At 39.0% G+C, this 15,406-nt stretch overlaps 1 protein-coding gene across 1 annotated transcript; it reads right to left on the reverse strand.

Moving 5' to 3' along the window:
* Nucleotides 1–4,535: 4,535 nt before the first annotated feature.
* Nucleotides 4,536–13,907, reverse strand: LOC116250555 (WD repeat-containing protein PCN-like). The gene is made up of 11 exons (XM_031624263.2): nucleotides 13,616–13,907; nucleotides 13,373–13,519; nucleotides 11,576–11,906; nucleotides 11,426–11,489; nucleotides 10,944–11,057; nucleotides 10,602–10,764; nucleotides 8,824–8,977; nucleotides 8,118–8,743; nucleotides 7,060–7,241; nucleotides 5,718–5,978; nucleotides 4,536–5,573 (listed from the first exon to the last, which is right to left on the reverse strand). Exons 1-11 carry the CDS (start codon nucleotides 13,781–13,783, stop codon nucleotides 5,255–5,257), a joined length of 2,529 nt encoding a protein of 842 aa, XP_031480123.1. The 5' UTR covers nucleotides 13,784–13,907; the 3' UTR covers nucleotides 4,536–5,254.
* Nucleotides 13,908–15,406: the final 1,499 nt, after the last annotated feature.

Raw genomic sequence — 15,406 nt, forward strand, 5'->3', positions numbered from 1 at the left:
GGGCAGGCCTACCTCCTCCTGTCTCCCTGCTTCTGTCACTGTTCATATTCCATGTGGGCGGATGATTGCTTTCCATGAGGGAGATTTATGGTGAGAAACTGAGAAGTATTCATTTACGAGTATTTTACTCCCGTGGATTGACCATGAAGGGCAGAAGGGTAGATTTGCTGTTAAAATTCAAAGCAGATGAAAAATGAATCACAAAAAAAAGTTGATCGAGAAGAAATTTGAATGATGTGTGGCCGGCATCAAGGCCCTTAGATCCGTCCAGTTATCATTAATCCCCAAGGAGATAGAAAATGGTTTTTATGGTCGTGTTGTTTTTTTTTTCATCTCAACGACGTTTACCATTGATGATTGTCAAAAGAGGATTTGACATTGTTCATGTTTCTCAAAAATTACTTTCTTCCTTATGATTAAGGGAAAAAGAGACCACATTTTGCACTTTTATTAATAAAACGCCGGACTTCTCATAGAAGCTATTTTGAGAAATAAGAAAACGTTAGTTAAAACGGTAAAACTGTATTTCAGCCATTGGGAATAATGCCTGAAAAAGACTTATGGCTAACAATCTACGTTGGTCAAGTTAACAAAAGTTCACTCTGAGCTCACATTCAACAGTTTTCGTGAAGAGTCGATCCTTTTTAAGAAAATTACAGAAAAGGGTTACCTTATTAAAACTATAAAAAAAATTAGAACTTAGATCAATGTTTTCAAGTTGAAGGCCTTAAGTCTAAAAGAGAAAGCCGCTAGTCATATTTCTAAGTTCAAACCTACTCGAAGTCTCCTAGTTTTCGCGTTATGTCATTTCATTATCGCAGATGAAATGTGCAGCCATTTGTCGATAGGTGGTTTATGCATTCCACCTATAACGGTGGAAAGACAAAATAAATAACTTACCTCGTATTTGATATCGCTCTTTGCATCGCTTTTTTAAAGCAAAGCATATTAGTGATATTTACTTAAATCCATATTAGTGATATTTACTTAAATCAATTCGTTCAACTTGCATCAAAGTTAGATCAAAGTTAGACTTGGGTATCGGGCCGAGTACCCATTGGGTGGGTACTCGGCTCGAAAAAACCAGTCCAGCCCAAAGAGGGCTCAATTCGGCCTGATAACTTTAAATATTAATTTTATTTTATTAATAATATATATTTTATTATTAAAAATATATTTCAAATTCAAAAAGTTATTTTATATTAAAAATTATTTTTTTATTGCAATCGGATCGAGTCGAACTAGACCCAAGCTCGAGTTCCAAGCATCGAACCCAAGTCCGAGCTTTGGTTTCAGACATCGGACCGGCCCGAACCCGGTTCTTATGGGGCCGGACCCGCCCAGGTCTGGACAAGGTCCAAAGGTAATTCCCAGCCAGTACAAAATGATACTGGCATGAAGAAACACTGAAACTGAAGCTCTTTGTTGGGATTCCTGCCAAAAGATTGAGCTTTAGTGAAATGCTTGAACGAAAATGGAGCATAAATAGGTCGATATCTTCCCTTTGCAAAAGGAAAAAAAGCACCAAAAGACCTTTCCGCTCCATACGTAGGAAGATTAGAAATCCAAGTACTTTTGTATGTCGATCTATCAAAAGAAAACTAGAGAAGGTTAAGTACCTGCTTGATTTGTTCAGATCTTAACGAGAGATTAGAAGAAAATGACACTTAACATGTACACAACAGAGTATGAATAACTATCTGAATATCAAAGATGCAATAGACAAAGGGGAGCTGATATGTATTCTGCAGTAAGAGATTCAATGAATGGCATCTGTCAGCTGAAGCACCATCTTTGGCTAAAGCAAGCAAAGGGGATCAGGGTCGTGGTTTCCAAGTAAGATTAAAGAATTAATAGACGACATGTATCTAGGTACAGGTGCTTGACCAACTTTGTTTTTGGCCATACTGAGGAGCAGAGAAACACGTGCAAAATCTCCAAAATCCTTTAAAATATGGAGCACCAACTAAGAAAATGCAGAGTCCATAATTTAACATCCATACAGTATTTGGTACTGTGTTGTAAGAAAAACTGACTCAAATCACGTTTGCTTGCTATCTGGATTATTGCGTTATAGCATGATAAGAGCATAGGCGTAAACAGACCAATTTTTAGCATATGTTTCTTAAAATCATCATCGACTGGGGAAATATGAGAAGCCTTTGCTCTCCGATAAATTAAAATCGTTTGCTTTTTTGAACTTTTACTAGAGAAAATCGGAAGAGATAGTGAAAGAAAATTTACTGTTGAAACTGCAAGGGATGGAGAGCAGAAGATGATCAGAAGGGAATTGCGCATGGCGTTTAAGACCAAGAGTACCCTGAACAAGTCCTGATCAATTCTGCACCCTGAAAATCTCATATGATGTACGTACGTTGCCACTGTTCAGTATTGTATTAGATGTTCGGCATCCATCGAGGCTTACGTTTGATCTAATATGCAGGCCCTCACAAGAAGTTGGAGAATTGGTGTGGTGAACTCTAAGCAGGAGGGCAGCAGAGAAAAGCTTTCAAGAAAATATGTACCCAGTTAAATTCGATCAAAATCAGGGTGATATAACATGTGCTTTGATGTTTATAACTTTCGAGAGTCGACGGATAGAAAAAAATAAAGGTCAAAATTTGGTAACTCTAAATAAAAACATGTACAATTTTTACATTAAAAAAAGATGAATTCAAGGCTCACGGGTGAGCCATGGCGTAGGCTAGAGGCCTGTGAAAAGCTAAGTCTCTAAATCGATTTCTATAAGCACTATACCTATGTGACTTAAGTAGCCGTTGTACCAAAGTTGATTCAAGCCTCTTTTTCGAGTGGTGGGTTGTTAACTTCCTGCTCACCAGAAAAAAAAAAAAAAAAGAATTCAAGTGTCGTTTTAATCGATTTGATCATGCAAATTATATTTAGAAGGCCACATTTTGTTAAAGCAGCACCAAACACAGTCTTATTGGGTACCTGTTCAAAATCTTTTCACTAGTAGGTCTCAACTAATTGGGTTAGGGTGGTGATGCTCACTACCCTTCTGGTCCTGTTGCTCGCAATCTTGCTGCACATTTGACGCTCATGTGACGCTTCCCTCATCAAATAATGCGCAGGAAGCAGTTGTGGTCTGATATGACTTACGTAGCATCTGTTGATAAATTCTACAACATTCAAATGGATGCGGGGACACTCTCTTAGGCCCAGATTGATGAATCAACGGGGGCCGGTACATCTGACCAGGCTCAAAGCGTCCAATACCAAAGAAGTATACGGCCGATATTCAGGGCGTACATTATTTATTATAAGGCAAAAGGAGAGGGAAGCATTCGTGGTCAGCACGGGAAGAGTATCCGAGGGAGGTTCCTGCAGCAAACATGGACCAGTTTGACAGCCTTCTGGGTCCACTTGGGTGCTAGCTAGTTGCTAAGTGAACCCCCATGAACCTAATATCTCTGCTTCTAGCTTTAAAATAAACAGAGTAGCTGGATACCCACAATTGCTGAAACAAATCAAAACTTCATGTTGCAGCAACATTGTAGTGTTTTCATTAGAAAGGTTTTCTTCTTTCCGTGTTTTTCTGCAGCACTTAGGATTCCATGCTTATAGTCTGACGCGGACACCATGTGGGCACTCTACCTGTGTTAATGGTTAGGTGGAGGCTGCTGCTTGCTGCATTATATGGCTAAAAAGGGTTTGCCGGACTCTGTGTCGTAGCCCTAGGAACAAACTTCCCAAGTAGATCCAAGCTAGTTGTGCTCCCCTTATGTTAAGGCCCTCAAGGGTTTGCTAATTGAAGGACAGACAAACGCCTAGCGTGTGTGTGGTCAGGGATATCCTTTAACCTAGCAGTTGAACCTCTGCTAACCTGAGTTCCAAGAACACAGAAAACGCAGTTCTCCTACAAAGGAAAGCCACTTGCCCAAACTTATTAACCTGCCATAAGTAAAGGAAAACCTTGAATGTCACTGCCATGAATGAAACTGAACCTAAACATTTTATTTCTCAGATTATTTAAGATGAAGGTCTGTTTCTGCCAAAATATTCAAAGGATCTCTCTCAGCATATGAATACAAATAAAGAAAAAAGAAAAAAAAAAAGATAACTGTGGACAGGACAAAATGAATTTGAGAATGAAAGTTGCTTGCTCAAACACGTCACCTTCAATATTGTCCTAATAGTGGTTGATATTGAAGCACTAATAGCGTTTTGCTCATAGAGATTACGTGATTGATGGACATAATACTAGAAGCCCCACACCACGGTCACTTCAACTTATACACAGTTCTTATAAAATAAATGAAAAACGTTACGAACAAGGGGATTGTTGCAAGGGGCATCATCTCCTCATAATGGGAAAACTCTCGAGAAATGTACATTCAAATAGAAGTATTGGATAATCACAAGAAGAAACACATCGATGTAGCTTGAAGCCAGAATGGTGTCACTGGGATAGGCGTGACGCATGCCATGGCATAGGCGCTTCTACTCGATAATCAGATACATGATCTATAATCAGAAAGCCTGCTTAAACAATCTTCGCCAAATTGCTGTAGTACTAAAGCAAGCGAAAAATACCGACTTCCATAATCAAAATCATTCAAAACATATGACAGTCTGACAAGTGAGAATTTGCTTAGCCACCATGGCCCTGTGCCCGAGGCAGCCCGCAGAGTTCCAAAGTGGGAAAGTACAAAAATGAGTACTAAGTGCACACCTACCAACTAACAAAAGTAACCAAGGGCAAGGGTTGACTCTAACACAGATCCCTGATCACCAGTTTCGCATTTTGTTAAGGGGTTGATTATTTCGTCCTGTTGGAACACAGATATGTATAATTAAGACATTCTTCACATGCTCAGCAGCAGGTATGACAGTCGATGGCATCAGCTTTGCGCACACCTCTTGATGAAAACTGCCCGTTTCCGAAGTGGAGATAGTCAAATGACAGGTAGCAGATAACCACCTTCGAGAATCACGAGCAAATTATCCATGAGCACTGTACCTGAAAGCCTTCACTTCACCCTCATTAAATTAGTCATGACAAAAGTGAAGCCATCCACCTTTCCGCTTGAAGCATAGCTTGACATCCGGTCGCTGAACTTCAATAAGTAGGACAACAAGAAAGTGGAATAAAGAATTTTCGTAAAGGATGCTGAACCACGCCGGTAAAATCATTTCACTTCTGCCTACAAAAAAATAATTTTACAACTTCAAGCATTCCGCAAGAACCGGAAAGGAAGACCTCATATATTGCCTAGCCTTCCTTTGCTGCTGACTACGAACCGTACATATGTCTGTGAACTGGAGCACCCAATGTTTGAACTACCTCCATCCAGGGTTTTTCTACTGTTATAAGAGAACCATCCGATAAATGACCAACAAAGAAAACGGGATTCTTAAATGTATGGAATTCAAAATTTCTGTTGACTTTTGGTAACTGTTTATGATCGAAGTCAGCATCATTGTGTTTCCGCTTCTTAACAGAACCATTTCCGTGCAGCTCCTCAGCTTTTTTGGATGTTGAAGTCAAAGCATTACTAGCAGTATCCTTCCCTTGCTCCACAGGCATCATGAAGTCAATCACACACATTGCTCTGCATGGACATTTAGATTTAGTTACGACTACCAGCATGACTACAAAGATAAGGTCGCCCAGCGACCTGGGGCATTGAGTTCACACAATAACCAGATACAACAAGATGGACCAATAGCCTTCTAGGATGGAAACCAGCTCATACCTGGCACTGTACACAATAACAGAGCTTGAATTGATTGATGGGGGAAATGACAGCCCAATGACTTCCCCAGGAAATTCTTGAAAGCTTCTTGGAAGCAAAAAAGTGTGACGTCTAGACCACTCGCCCAACTGTTTCGCTTCAACGTCAAATATGTAGACATGATTTGTAGATGTTACAACCACAAGAATATTACTGTTCCCAGGAGGAAAACCACAAGCCGTAACTGATGCTCCATTTAACCGAGATATAAACCAATGCTGCCTGCAAAGAGATTTATTAAGAAAATGCATCCGTGCAAACAAAAAGAAACTATTAGACGTGACTTTAAAGGATTGCCAGTATATCTCCACAAACTAAGACCAATTGGTTAACTTAAACACCATCAGCCGTTAGTAGACCACATACACAATAAGGAATTAAGCTATTATTAAAGAGTCAATTAGCAGATAACAGGAAGTTAGGTTCAAGCAGAAATGTGCCTAGGACTAAGAATTGGTCCAGAGCCAGATATGCAGTACCGACCAAGTCATTAGATAAAATTATAGTCTCCTAGTAGTCCTTTGACCAGCTAGTCATTGGTCAAAGATATTTTCTTTGAAGCCATGAGAGGTTAAAATTGTACCTCTTTCTCTCTCTCTCTCTCTCTGTGCAAAACTGCTGTCAATAGAAATGTTCTTTCTTTTTTTCTTTTTCTTTTTTTGTTTCTAACGTTTCCTGTTTGTTTTCTTCATTCTTCCACATATGCACAAGGTAAACTATGTGTTTACATCATTTTTAGTGATACCATATATCTCTTATTCCTTCTAACAGTTCAATTGTTGCCTTTATATATATTTATCAATTTCATTCTATAATTTTATTGATTCCAAAAGTTCAATTGTTGCCTTTATATATTCATTACTAATTTTGTTTTGTAAACTGACTTGGACAGACTAACTACCTTTTCTTTAACAGCTTTAACAATTTGTGACAAACTTACGACCACGCTGACTATACATTAGCCAAATAACAATCCCTGGCATTTTCAACATCACATGACATGAGTACTGAGACACAAACAAGTCACAACAGATAACAAAATTAAGTACAAGTCCTTGAATCTCAGATAAATCTGGATTGTGGAAGCACAATGCCAATTATCCTGATTTGGCATCACCATTAAGAAATTAGGGTTCGGCAATAAAAAGGTCTCCACCATACTAGACCCTGTGGTAAACAATTTGTCCATTCACAAAGACATATACGTTACTTGGATCAGTTATTCAAGTACTGCCAACAATTTCAAAAACACTCAAAAGCAAGTCATGGAAATAAGAAGAAAATAAAAACGAAAAACTTATACCTGTTTATCTCTAAGTTGAAGATGTAGATATCTCCATAGCAGTTTACAGCAGTTAACCACTGGCCATCATCACTGGTAAACATCCTATTTATAGGAGGCTCGTTGGCAGCAGCATTCTCATCTGGATCCTTCCTGCATGGCATAAAGACATGTGATACCTTCAAAGCAGCAACATCCAGCACCTGCAATGCACCAAATGCTTCCTCGTTGTAATCTCAAGCATTGGAATTCCACACACCAAGCAACTAAAAGCATGAAGGACAGAGGTGCACTCAATTGCATGAGGCATGCATAGATCTGGTTGCATGCATGTTTTGTCAGAGAGGAACAACGCTGGCCAAGCATAAAGGCCAAAATTCTTTTGGCCGTTAATAAATGCAATAAGTCTGGAGTAAAAAATAAGTGTTACATATTGCAATAGGTAGTAACCTATGTCATGTGGGTGCAGCAAGATCATGTGTATCTCTCTCTCTCTCTCTCTACACATACGTACATATATACACCCACACACACACACACACACAAACAAACAAAGACATGTATTTATGCGGGTGCATCAAGACTGTGAGCACGTACCTGATCTGTGTCTATAAGAAGCTCATATATATATGCATAAAAAAATTTCAACTGACTTAAAGAACAAGATATATATCATATCACGTTGAACATCAGCATCAATGCCGCTGAGGCACCTGCAGCTAAACTGGCTCAGGTTCTTCAGGTTATTTAAGTCTCACATTTGTCATTTTTATGAACGTTAATACTTTATTATATGTTTCTTATCATATCATTTACGTTTTCATTTGGCATTACTGGTAGTGACATTCACACAGATTCCAAATGCAATAACATAAAAAACATCAAATAGAAGAGTGCACAATATTTTGGCTTGATATAGAGAAAGCATAGCGTAAGGCACACAATCTAATTTACGAACAGGGCACAAGCTTGCTCCTTAAAGTTATAGCACGGTAGCTTACAGCAAAAAGATTCTTCAAGATGACTGAAACATAAGCAAACAGATCTAATAGCAATGAAAATGCAGGATAGTTACATACGTATATCTTTTTATCATGGCCCGCAATGATTAAGCGAGATGAGTCATTGCTAAAAACCATACAGTGTGCAAAAGGTAACTTTGCAGGAAGTTGCATTTTGTCGACCACCCAGCCACCCTTTCCAACACCAGAGCCGGTCACATTCTTTAGTTCAAAGAGCCTGGGCTTTACATGGTCCGAGAAAGCAAACAAAACTCCAGTTCTAGAAATGGTGCTAGAAATGATCTTTTCTGCCTTCTTGCATTTGACTCTAGCCAGCAACTGTGCGGTTGCAATCTTCCCAGAATCCACATGCTTTCTCTTACTAGATTTAGCTTTAGAACCAAGAAAAACAGGCATCACATCCAACCAACCAGGATTTTGAACTAAGATCATGTCTGTTCCACCAATGGCCGAGTCATGCACCAATTGAACAAGCACCCTCTGAGGTGCAGGACATATGTCGTGAGGTGAGAACTTGCTAAACTCATTGGCAGAGTATGCAAAGAGCTTGGTATCATCACCACCAGAAATCAACATAGGAACTCCTAAACGAGCCCATTTCTGGTAACTGGAATTCATAAGCTTTTCAGGACCATTGTTTTTTCTATCCTTTCTTCCTTTCTTCTCCTTTTCAGGCAGTGGATCTGGGAAAGTGTAAAATAAAGAGTTCAGAAACAGACTAAACTGACAGGAGTGCATGAAAGAAATGAAAATTTAGAATCACCTTCTGCACTGATAGGCACAGAAATAGTCAAAGCCCGAATATCATGGGTATGAGCTCGTACATATCCAACGTAGATCCACTTCTCTAGCACATCTATAGAAGAATCATTCTTATTGAAACTGGAGGAGTCCTGGTTGAGTTTATACTGGATAACCTGGACGTACGATATCAGACACAAGAATCACCAATATGAACTAACAGAAATGCATCCATTATTCAAGCGAAAATTTCAAATTATGTAGCATGATCATGATAATTGATAATGTGATATAACTGTTTTCAGTGACCATGTAACCATAGCTACAGTGGTTCGTCCAGGCATGGATCATTAAGCTATGTAAAACAAAATGAAAAAGAGATTGATCAAAGGATTTAATTTTAAACCAATCAAGGGACTATTTTGAAAAGCAAAAGTAATGCTCTCCATGAAGAAAAGACGAACCAGCCTGCCAACAAAGCAGATACTTGGTAAAGCAGGCACTGTCATGCATAGGCACAGGTTCAGGTGGCATTAATCTTAACAAGGGGACACTTGCACTATGCATTCATAGATAAAGGTGGTCAAACATAAAACTATATATATTGCAATCAATAAACACCTTCTGCATACGCTGCATCATTTTCCATGGATAAAAATGTCTTCCAACAGCTCAAAATTCATCCGCTTTAATTCTTTTTTTTTCTAGTCTGGGTTACTATGTCACAGAGGTTCAGGAAGAAGAAGGCAAATTGTCCGTTGCCACACCCAAGACGCATCACGAGACCCATGAACTTGGGTGTGGCAACCTTTTTGAAGAACCCGTGTTATTTAGCTGGTTTGTCATCCCACAAGTAAGCTTCTGACATCAAACACTAGAATACATGATACCAAAAATGTTAAGTTCCTATTTGATGGGACCCTATTATTGAAGATGCAAGAGGCAGACAGTTAGAATTAGACGTAACAGAAAACATCAAACAGTAACAAAGTATTATGCAGGGACAGAACTAAACAAGTAGCATGCACATTCATGCATTTTTAAAAACCTCAGAAAGAGAAGAATCGCGAGGATACATTTGTAAGAGAAATAAAATGTTATGCTTGTGCAGATAAAAAATGTTTTCATGCATCAAGTGCTAACACTTATAAGAAGTATAAAATGAGGAAAACATGACACATCCATACCATATTCATGAACAGAGTTAAACAATACAAAATTGGCAAGCAGGATAAAAAACTGGCACTAACAAGTACGTCACACGTTGTCAGAATAACAGTCATTCTTCTTCTTAAATCCTGCCCTAATCAGGGAATAACTACATGTCATACAAGATGTATACCACATTCATTAGCTTTTTTGGAAATTTTAGGGACTTTGGGGCTGTACTTCCTAATGTGTAATTGGTCATGTGGGTTGTTCCACGGACTTTGCTCAGACCAAAAAGAAACTGATAGACTTATTAATACCCATCAGAAATAGCAGATAAGCGCACAGATGCAAATACACATTACACCAAATAGGAGAAATACTCAAATACCAGTTCACCCAAATTGAGATTTCAAGTTTGAACTATCCCAATAATGACAACCACTAGGTCAAAGTTTCCTCCAGTCTCTGTCAAATGAAAGAGATCAATATTGAAATGCATAGCTTATATGGCACAGTCACAAATGAGTGCAGAAATTATAAAGGTAAGACATGATTCAGCAACCACGTTCTTCATTAATGAAGCAAAAAACGTCGTTAGTTTATCTACAGGCAAGCAAGACACCACATGCATATTTGCAAAATGTATACCTGACCATCAGAACCTGCAGAAAACACTCTTCTGTTAGTTGGTGTTGCAGCTAAAGCATTGACATCACCTTTGTGCCTAGAATGTGACTGGATTAAGGTACCATGTTGAGCATCCCAAAAGTGAACACTCCCAGTGCTATCTGCACTAACCAGAGTGCCATTCCTGAAACATCAGAAAATATAGAATTGGCATCTGTCACTATCGCAGCCATCCCAATGCTTCAAGGAGACTAAGAAAGCCCGGCAATTTGGTAAAACTCGTCTAAACATTTGACTTGTGTGACATTTGCATAAAAAGTAAAAAATAAAAAATTTTACAAATGACAACGACAATGGTATTACCTTAGAGAAAGGAGTGACCAAATGCAAAGCTCTTGTTTAACACCCACATCACCATGCCCTACAGTTATTCTATAAACCTCATGAGAAGTAGTTGAGTTCCAGCACCTTATGAACCTATGAAGACAGAATTGCACAATCAAGTTTTAGAAGAGATCCATTAAGGCATGCGTGTAAACAAATGAAATGCACAATACATTAACAAACCACAAGTGTATGCATTTCATATGGCAGGATCTAAGGAATACAAGATTCGTCCAGACTTTTAGGACTTCAAAGAATTTAATAACTACTGACAACATCTCTGAGAGTATCCATTTAGAGACTGGATGGCTTTGAACAATTGTGTTTGATACAGCATAATTTAAAAACTTCGTGATCCAATATTTATTTGTGGAATTCAATTTCAAAATGATCCATAAGCAAGAAATGCAGCCAAACTTAACAAAAGAAACGTCATCAGTCAATACTTTCAATCCACATACCCATCACTGCTCCCAGAGAAGATAAATTTGGAGTCATGGCTCCATGCTACGCTTAGAGTTCGTCCTGCACCGCAAATAACAATGATATGTAAATCTGAAAATCAGGAATTTTTCATATTTTCTATATCCAAAAGGTGATGACTAACTCACCATCCACCCTTGGCAATGATACGATAGCATCCAGGGTCTCATCTGAACCACTAACAGTACATATTCGTACACGACCATCATCACAGCCAAGGGCCAACCGTTGGTTAAAATTGCATGCTTGTATAGCATGAGGTTCACTAGTTTCAATATCATTAACACTGCTGGTATCATCGTCACTACTCTCATCGTCATCATCATCTTTATAACAGATTGAACCATTTGCAACTCCACTAGTTGTAGGTAAATCAGTATGACTTCCACAATGCAATGCCCTTTCAAAAGGCTCCAATGCGATCTGCCAAACCGAAACTCCTATAGAATCCAAAACAACCTGCAAAGTAAAATGGTGGTGGAGTCAAAATTCTCCTTCCACAAACTGTTGATGCCAATGATACTGCTTATATTATCCCAACTATACCAAGTTACCAACACAACTACTTCCACCCCTTAGGTGCCCATCTCAATGTAAATTACAATCAGTAAATTATTTAACATACTGGAGCTGGCCTTAGCAGTTAGTAGACAAGACAGATAACTCCAAAGCAATGCAACAAAAAACTCCAGAATTTTTGAGACACCAGATGAAAGGAAAGAAGCATCAATGAACACCTATTTTGCTGGTCACAAACTGCAAGTTTATAAAGTTTAAGGTTCCTAGCACATTAACAGGATTAAAAAAAAACAACAAAAAAATAAGGGATTTCCAAAAGTTAGAGTCAGCAGTGACCACATGGTCAACTATATGACCACAAATTGAGAAAGTAAACACGATGTGTCTAGCACTTCAGAAAATCCTTCTAGCTTTTAATCAATACTGTATGGCCCTTTACGTGAACAACTATGAATTCTACTAAGCAAATCAGATTCATGTTTCACAGCTTCAACAAAAACAAGTATGTTTGCTGTAAAGGCACATCAACTGACTAGTTCATCTTTCATAGAGACGCAACCAAATGTTGTTGAGATTTTGATGGTCTCAAGCTGAGAACCATAAGACCAGCATGTTGCTTCTAGTACCTTTAGCAACTTATTTGGCTATGAATGTAGGAAGCAATTATCCCTCTCTAATTTCTAGTTGCTTTATGGTGAACATAAGCATCACAAGCCAACCATGTCAGATCTTCGTAAACACATAAAAGCCGAGAACCTAATCAAATCTAGCACCAGAAGTTATCAACTCCTGAACTGATGAATGAAGCTTAGGGTACTCCGTGGAAATTTCATATGGGGAAGTTGGGTATAGCAATCTAAAATGAGCATGTGCGAAAAAGGAGACAGACTTGGCACTTTAAGCCAATTGTCACATATTGCAACATGACAAAATTAAAATACAGTCACGAATCCTTATGATATAAGGCTCCACAACCACAAAGGCTCGTGAGTAGGTTGAGCAGAGTACCAGCGCTAAGTGCAGAAAAACCATTACGAAGAGAAGTCTGTCGTTCAGGGCACTAATGATTGGAAATTTTTCTCTTCGTAAACTTCCTATCTTAGAAGCCCCACGTAGTGAGCTGGCAAAATGCCTCTTTCATGTTTCTTCAATCCACATTAAACACATTTTACAACCAAAAGGCCAAAATGAAAACCTAAAACTCATGGATTTCACTCTAATGAAAGTCTTTGTTATCAACGGACCACCAATTTCCATGTTAATTCATTCCAATACCTCAGTTTCCAATGCAATGAAAATGTAAAGTGCGCGCCAATTAAAGAACGTCTCATCTCAATTTGTATAAACCCCAGGAACGAGACACAAAAATGAACTGACGGAAAAACTAAGATATCAAAAGTGACTACCTTCTGCTGCAACGCGAAAAGATCCCATTCAGAAATCGAGCCATCGATACTAGATGAAAACAACCGACCGGACGAAGCCAAGCCTTTGAAGCCCGAACGACACCAGGCGAGAGAAGAGATCCTGGAGTCAGGATTCCCATGAATGGTCTGCTTATGAAGGAAGATAGACAGTAAACAGTCACAACAGTACACATCCGACCAAAAACGTTAATGGGAAGAAAGGGAGGAGCGAGAAGGTGTTACAAGCTGACAGTGCCACCCGACAGAGCCCGGAGAGACGAGCCAAATCTCAAGCGTGCCGTCCTCGCGGGCGGCGGCCACCTGAGCGTCATCGGGGCTGGTGGCGAGGGCCACCACCGCAGAGGGCTTCCACTCCGCGCACCTCACGCTGTGAATCTCCAACTCCTCCATCACACCGCAGAGAGAGAGAGAGAGAGTTTTGTTAGGGTAACAGGGAGAAAAACAGAGAAGAAGCAAGAAAGAAGCACCCCGCAAAGAGGGAGGAGGGGCGACTGAGGGGCGGAACCGAGGGAGTCCATTTGCTAGGGTAACGAGGAGGGAGAGTCCACTACTTCTTTGAAAAGAAAAAAAAAGGCATAGTTTTTGTTATAATTATTGATAACCGCTTAACGTTCGAAATTTATACGAAACTTTTTTAAATTAATAAAAGCAATTCACAAACAGGCGCCTCCTAAAACCTCAAGGTCATATTTTTATGTTTATATGCAAACCAAGTTTTTTAATGAGTTTCAAAAACTTTGTTTATTTGTTTGGATGAACCACTCAAAACCTAGTTTTGTTATGAATAACCTCAAACTCAATTTTTAATGGAACTGTAACACTCTAAAAACCTTGTTTTAAAGGCAAAAAAGTACGTTTTGCCTCGCAAACTTAGTTTTGGGTTGTGATCCAAACACCTCCTAATACAGTGGCAGAGCAACATGTGGGCACAACTAGTCTCTTAAAATTTGTTTATTTTTAAATAGGCATCTTTCAACATATATATATAAGTTCCCCATCATTTTAAAACTCTTCCATCAGAAATATATATATATATATATAAGTTCCCCATGCAGCAGTATATTACTGCTCTAAGTGATTGCAGAGCATTCAACTATATGCAATGCTTAAGTTGAGATCGGAAAGTAAATGAAATAAGAGCAACTCCCATAAATTGGGGAGACACCATCTTGGCAATCTTGACCATAGAATTGAATAAATTAATAGAAGGCTAATTTCATTATTGTCATTTGATACAATTCATGTTCTTCAAGTTGAGGAGATTCTCCTCGATGAACTTGCATCCCTGAAATTAAGAAATTCAAGTCATTGAGAAGACAACAATCCAGGTGTGGACTGCTGAGAGAAGTTGATAGGAATGCTCTTTCTTAGTTGCCAGGAAATGTATTGAGGCAATTTAGACAATCAAGGAAATTGCTTAAACCATGATCAAGATATATATAGAGAGAGAAGAAATTAGATTCTTTTCTTCTCTATTCTCAAAAGCAGTCTCTAACGTTTCTCCTCTTGAAAGCTTGAATGGAATAGAGTGAACTGGAGAACAAGAAATATGAGGAAGCACAAGGAAGAACAGCTTGCTGAAGAAGATCTAGGCAATAAAGAGAGAGCTGGGTTGTATGTTGTTAGAAGGTTGGACAGACTGATCAAGCGTCGCATGGCAAGAGACAGAACACTTGGGACGCTGTGAATGCATGTTCGTGGTTCTGGCATCCCTGTTTGATAAGTTGGGCTGGAACGGTGCCCATTGTTATTGCAACATGTGTTCCACTCAACAATCAAACAATCTGGCTGCCACAAGGCTTTGTTTTCTATTTGCACTCATGAAAGTTGCTGTAGGGTCGAATTTAGCTCTCAAATCTCTCCTGTCTGTAGCTTTCTTCTACTGGTGGAGCCAAGTGTGGGTCCTTTCACGTGTTCTTACGCTATATCGGTGTTCTCAGTCATTTTGCAATGTATTTGAATGATCTAAAGAAGAGTTACTGTATATTAGTGACGCTCATCCAAAAGCTTTTT

The sequence above is a fragment of the Nymphaea colorata genome, chromosome 3, assembly GCF_008831285.2.
Source record: "Nymphaea colorata isolate Beijing-Zhang1983 chromosome 3, ASM883128v2, whole genome shotgun sequence".
Lineage (NCBI taxonomy): Eukaryota > Viridiplantae > Streptophyta > Magnoliopsida > Nymphaeales > Nymphaeaceae > Nymphaea > Nymphaea colorata.

What these genes read in the sequence shown, in the direction of transcription:
- LOC116250555 (XM_031624263.2), bottom strand. Translation starts at nt 13,783, where the DNA reads ATGGAGGAGTTGGAGATTCACAGCGTGAGGTGCGCGGAGTGGAAGCCC. An exon ending in ATCATTGCCAAGGGTGGATG is followed by an intron (nt 11,490 to 11,575) that starts GTGAGTTAGTCA and finishes TTTGCGGTGCAG; the next exon opens with GACGAACTCTAAGCGTAGCA. An exon ending in GCCATGATAAAAAGATATAC is followed by an intron (nt 7,242 to 8,117) that starts GTATGTAACTAT and finishes GGTGCATTGCAG; the next exon opens with GTGCTGGATGTTGCTGCTTT.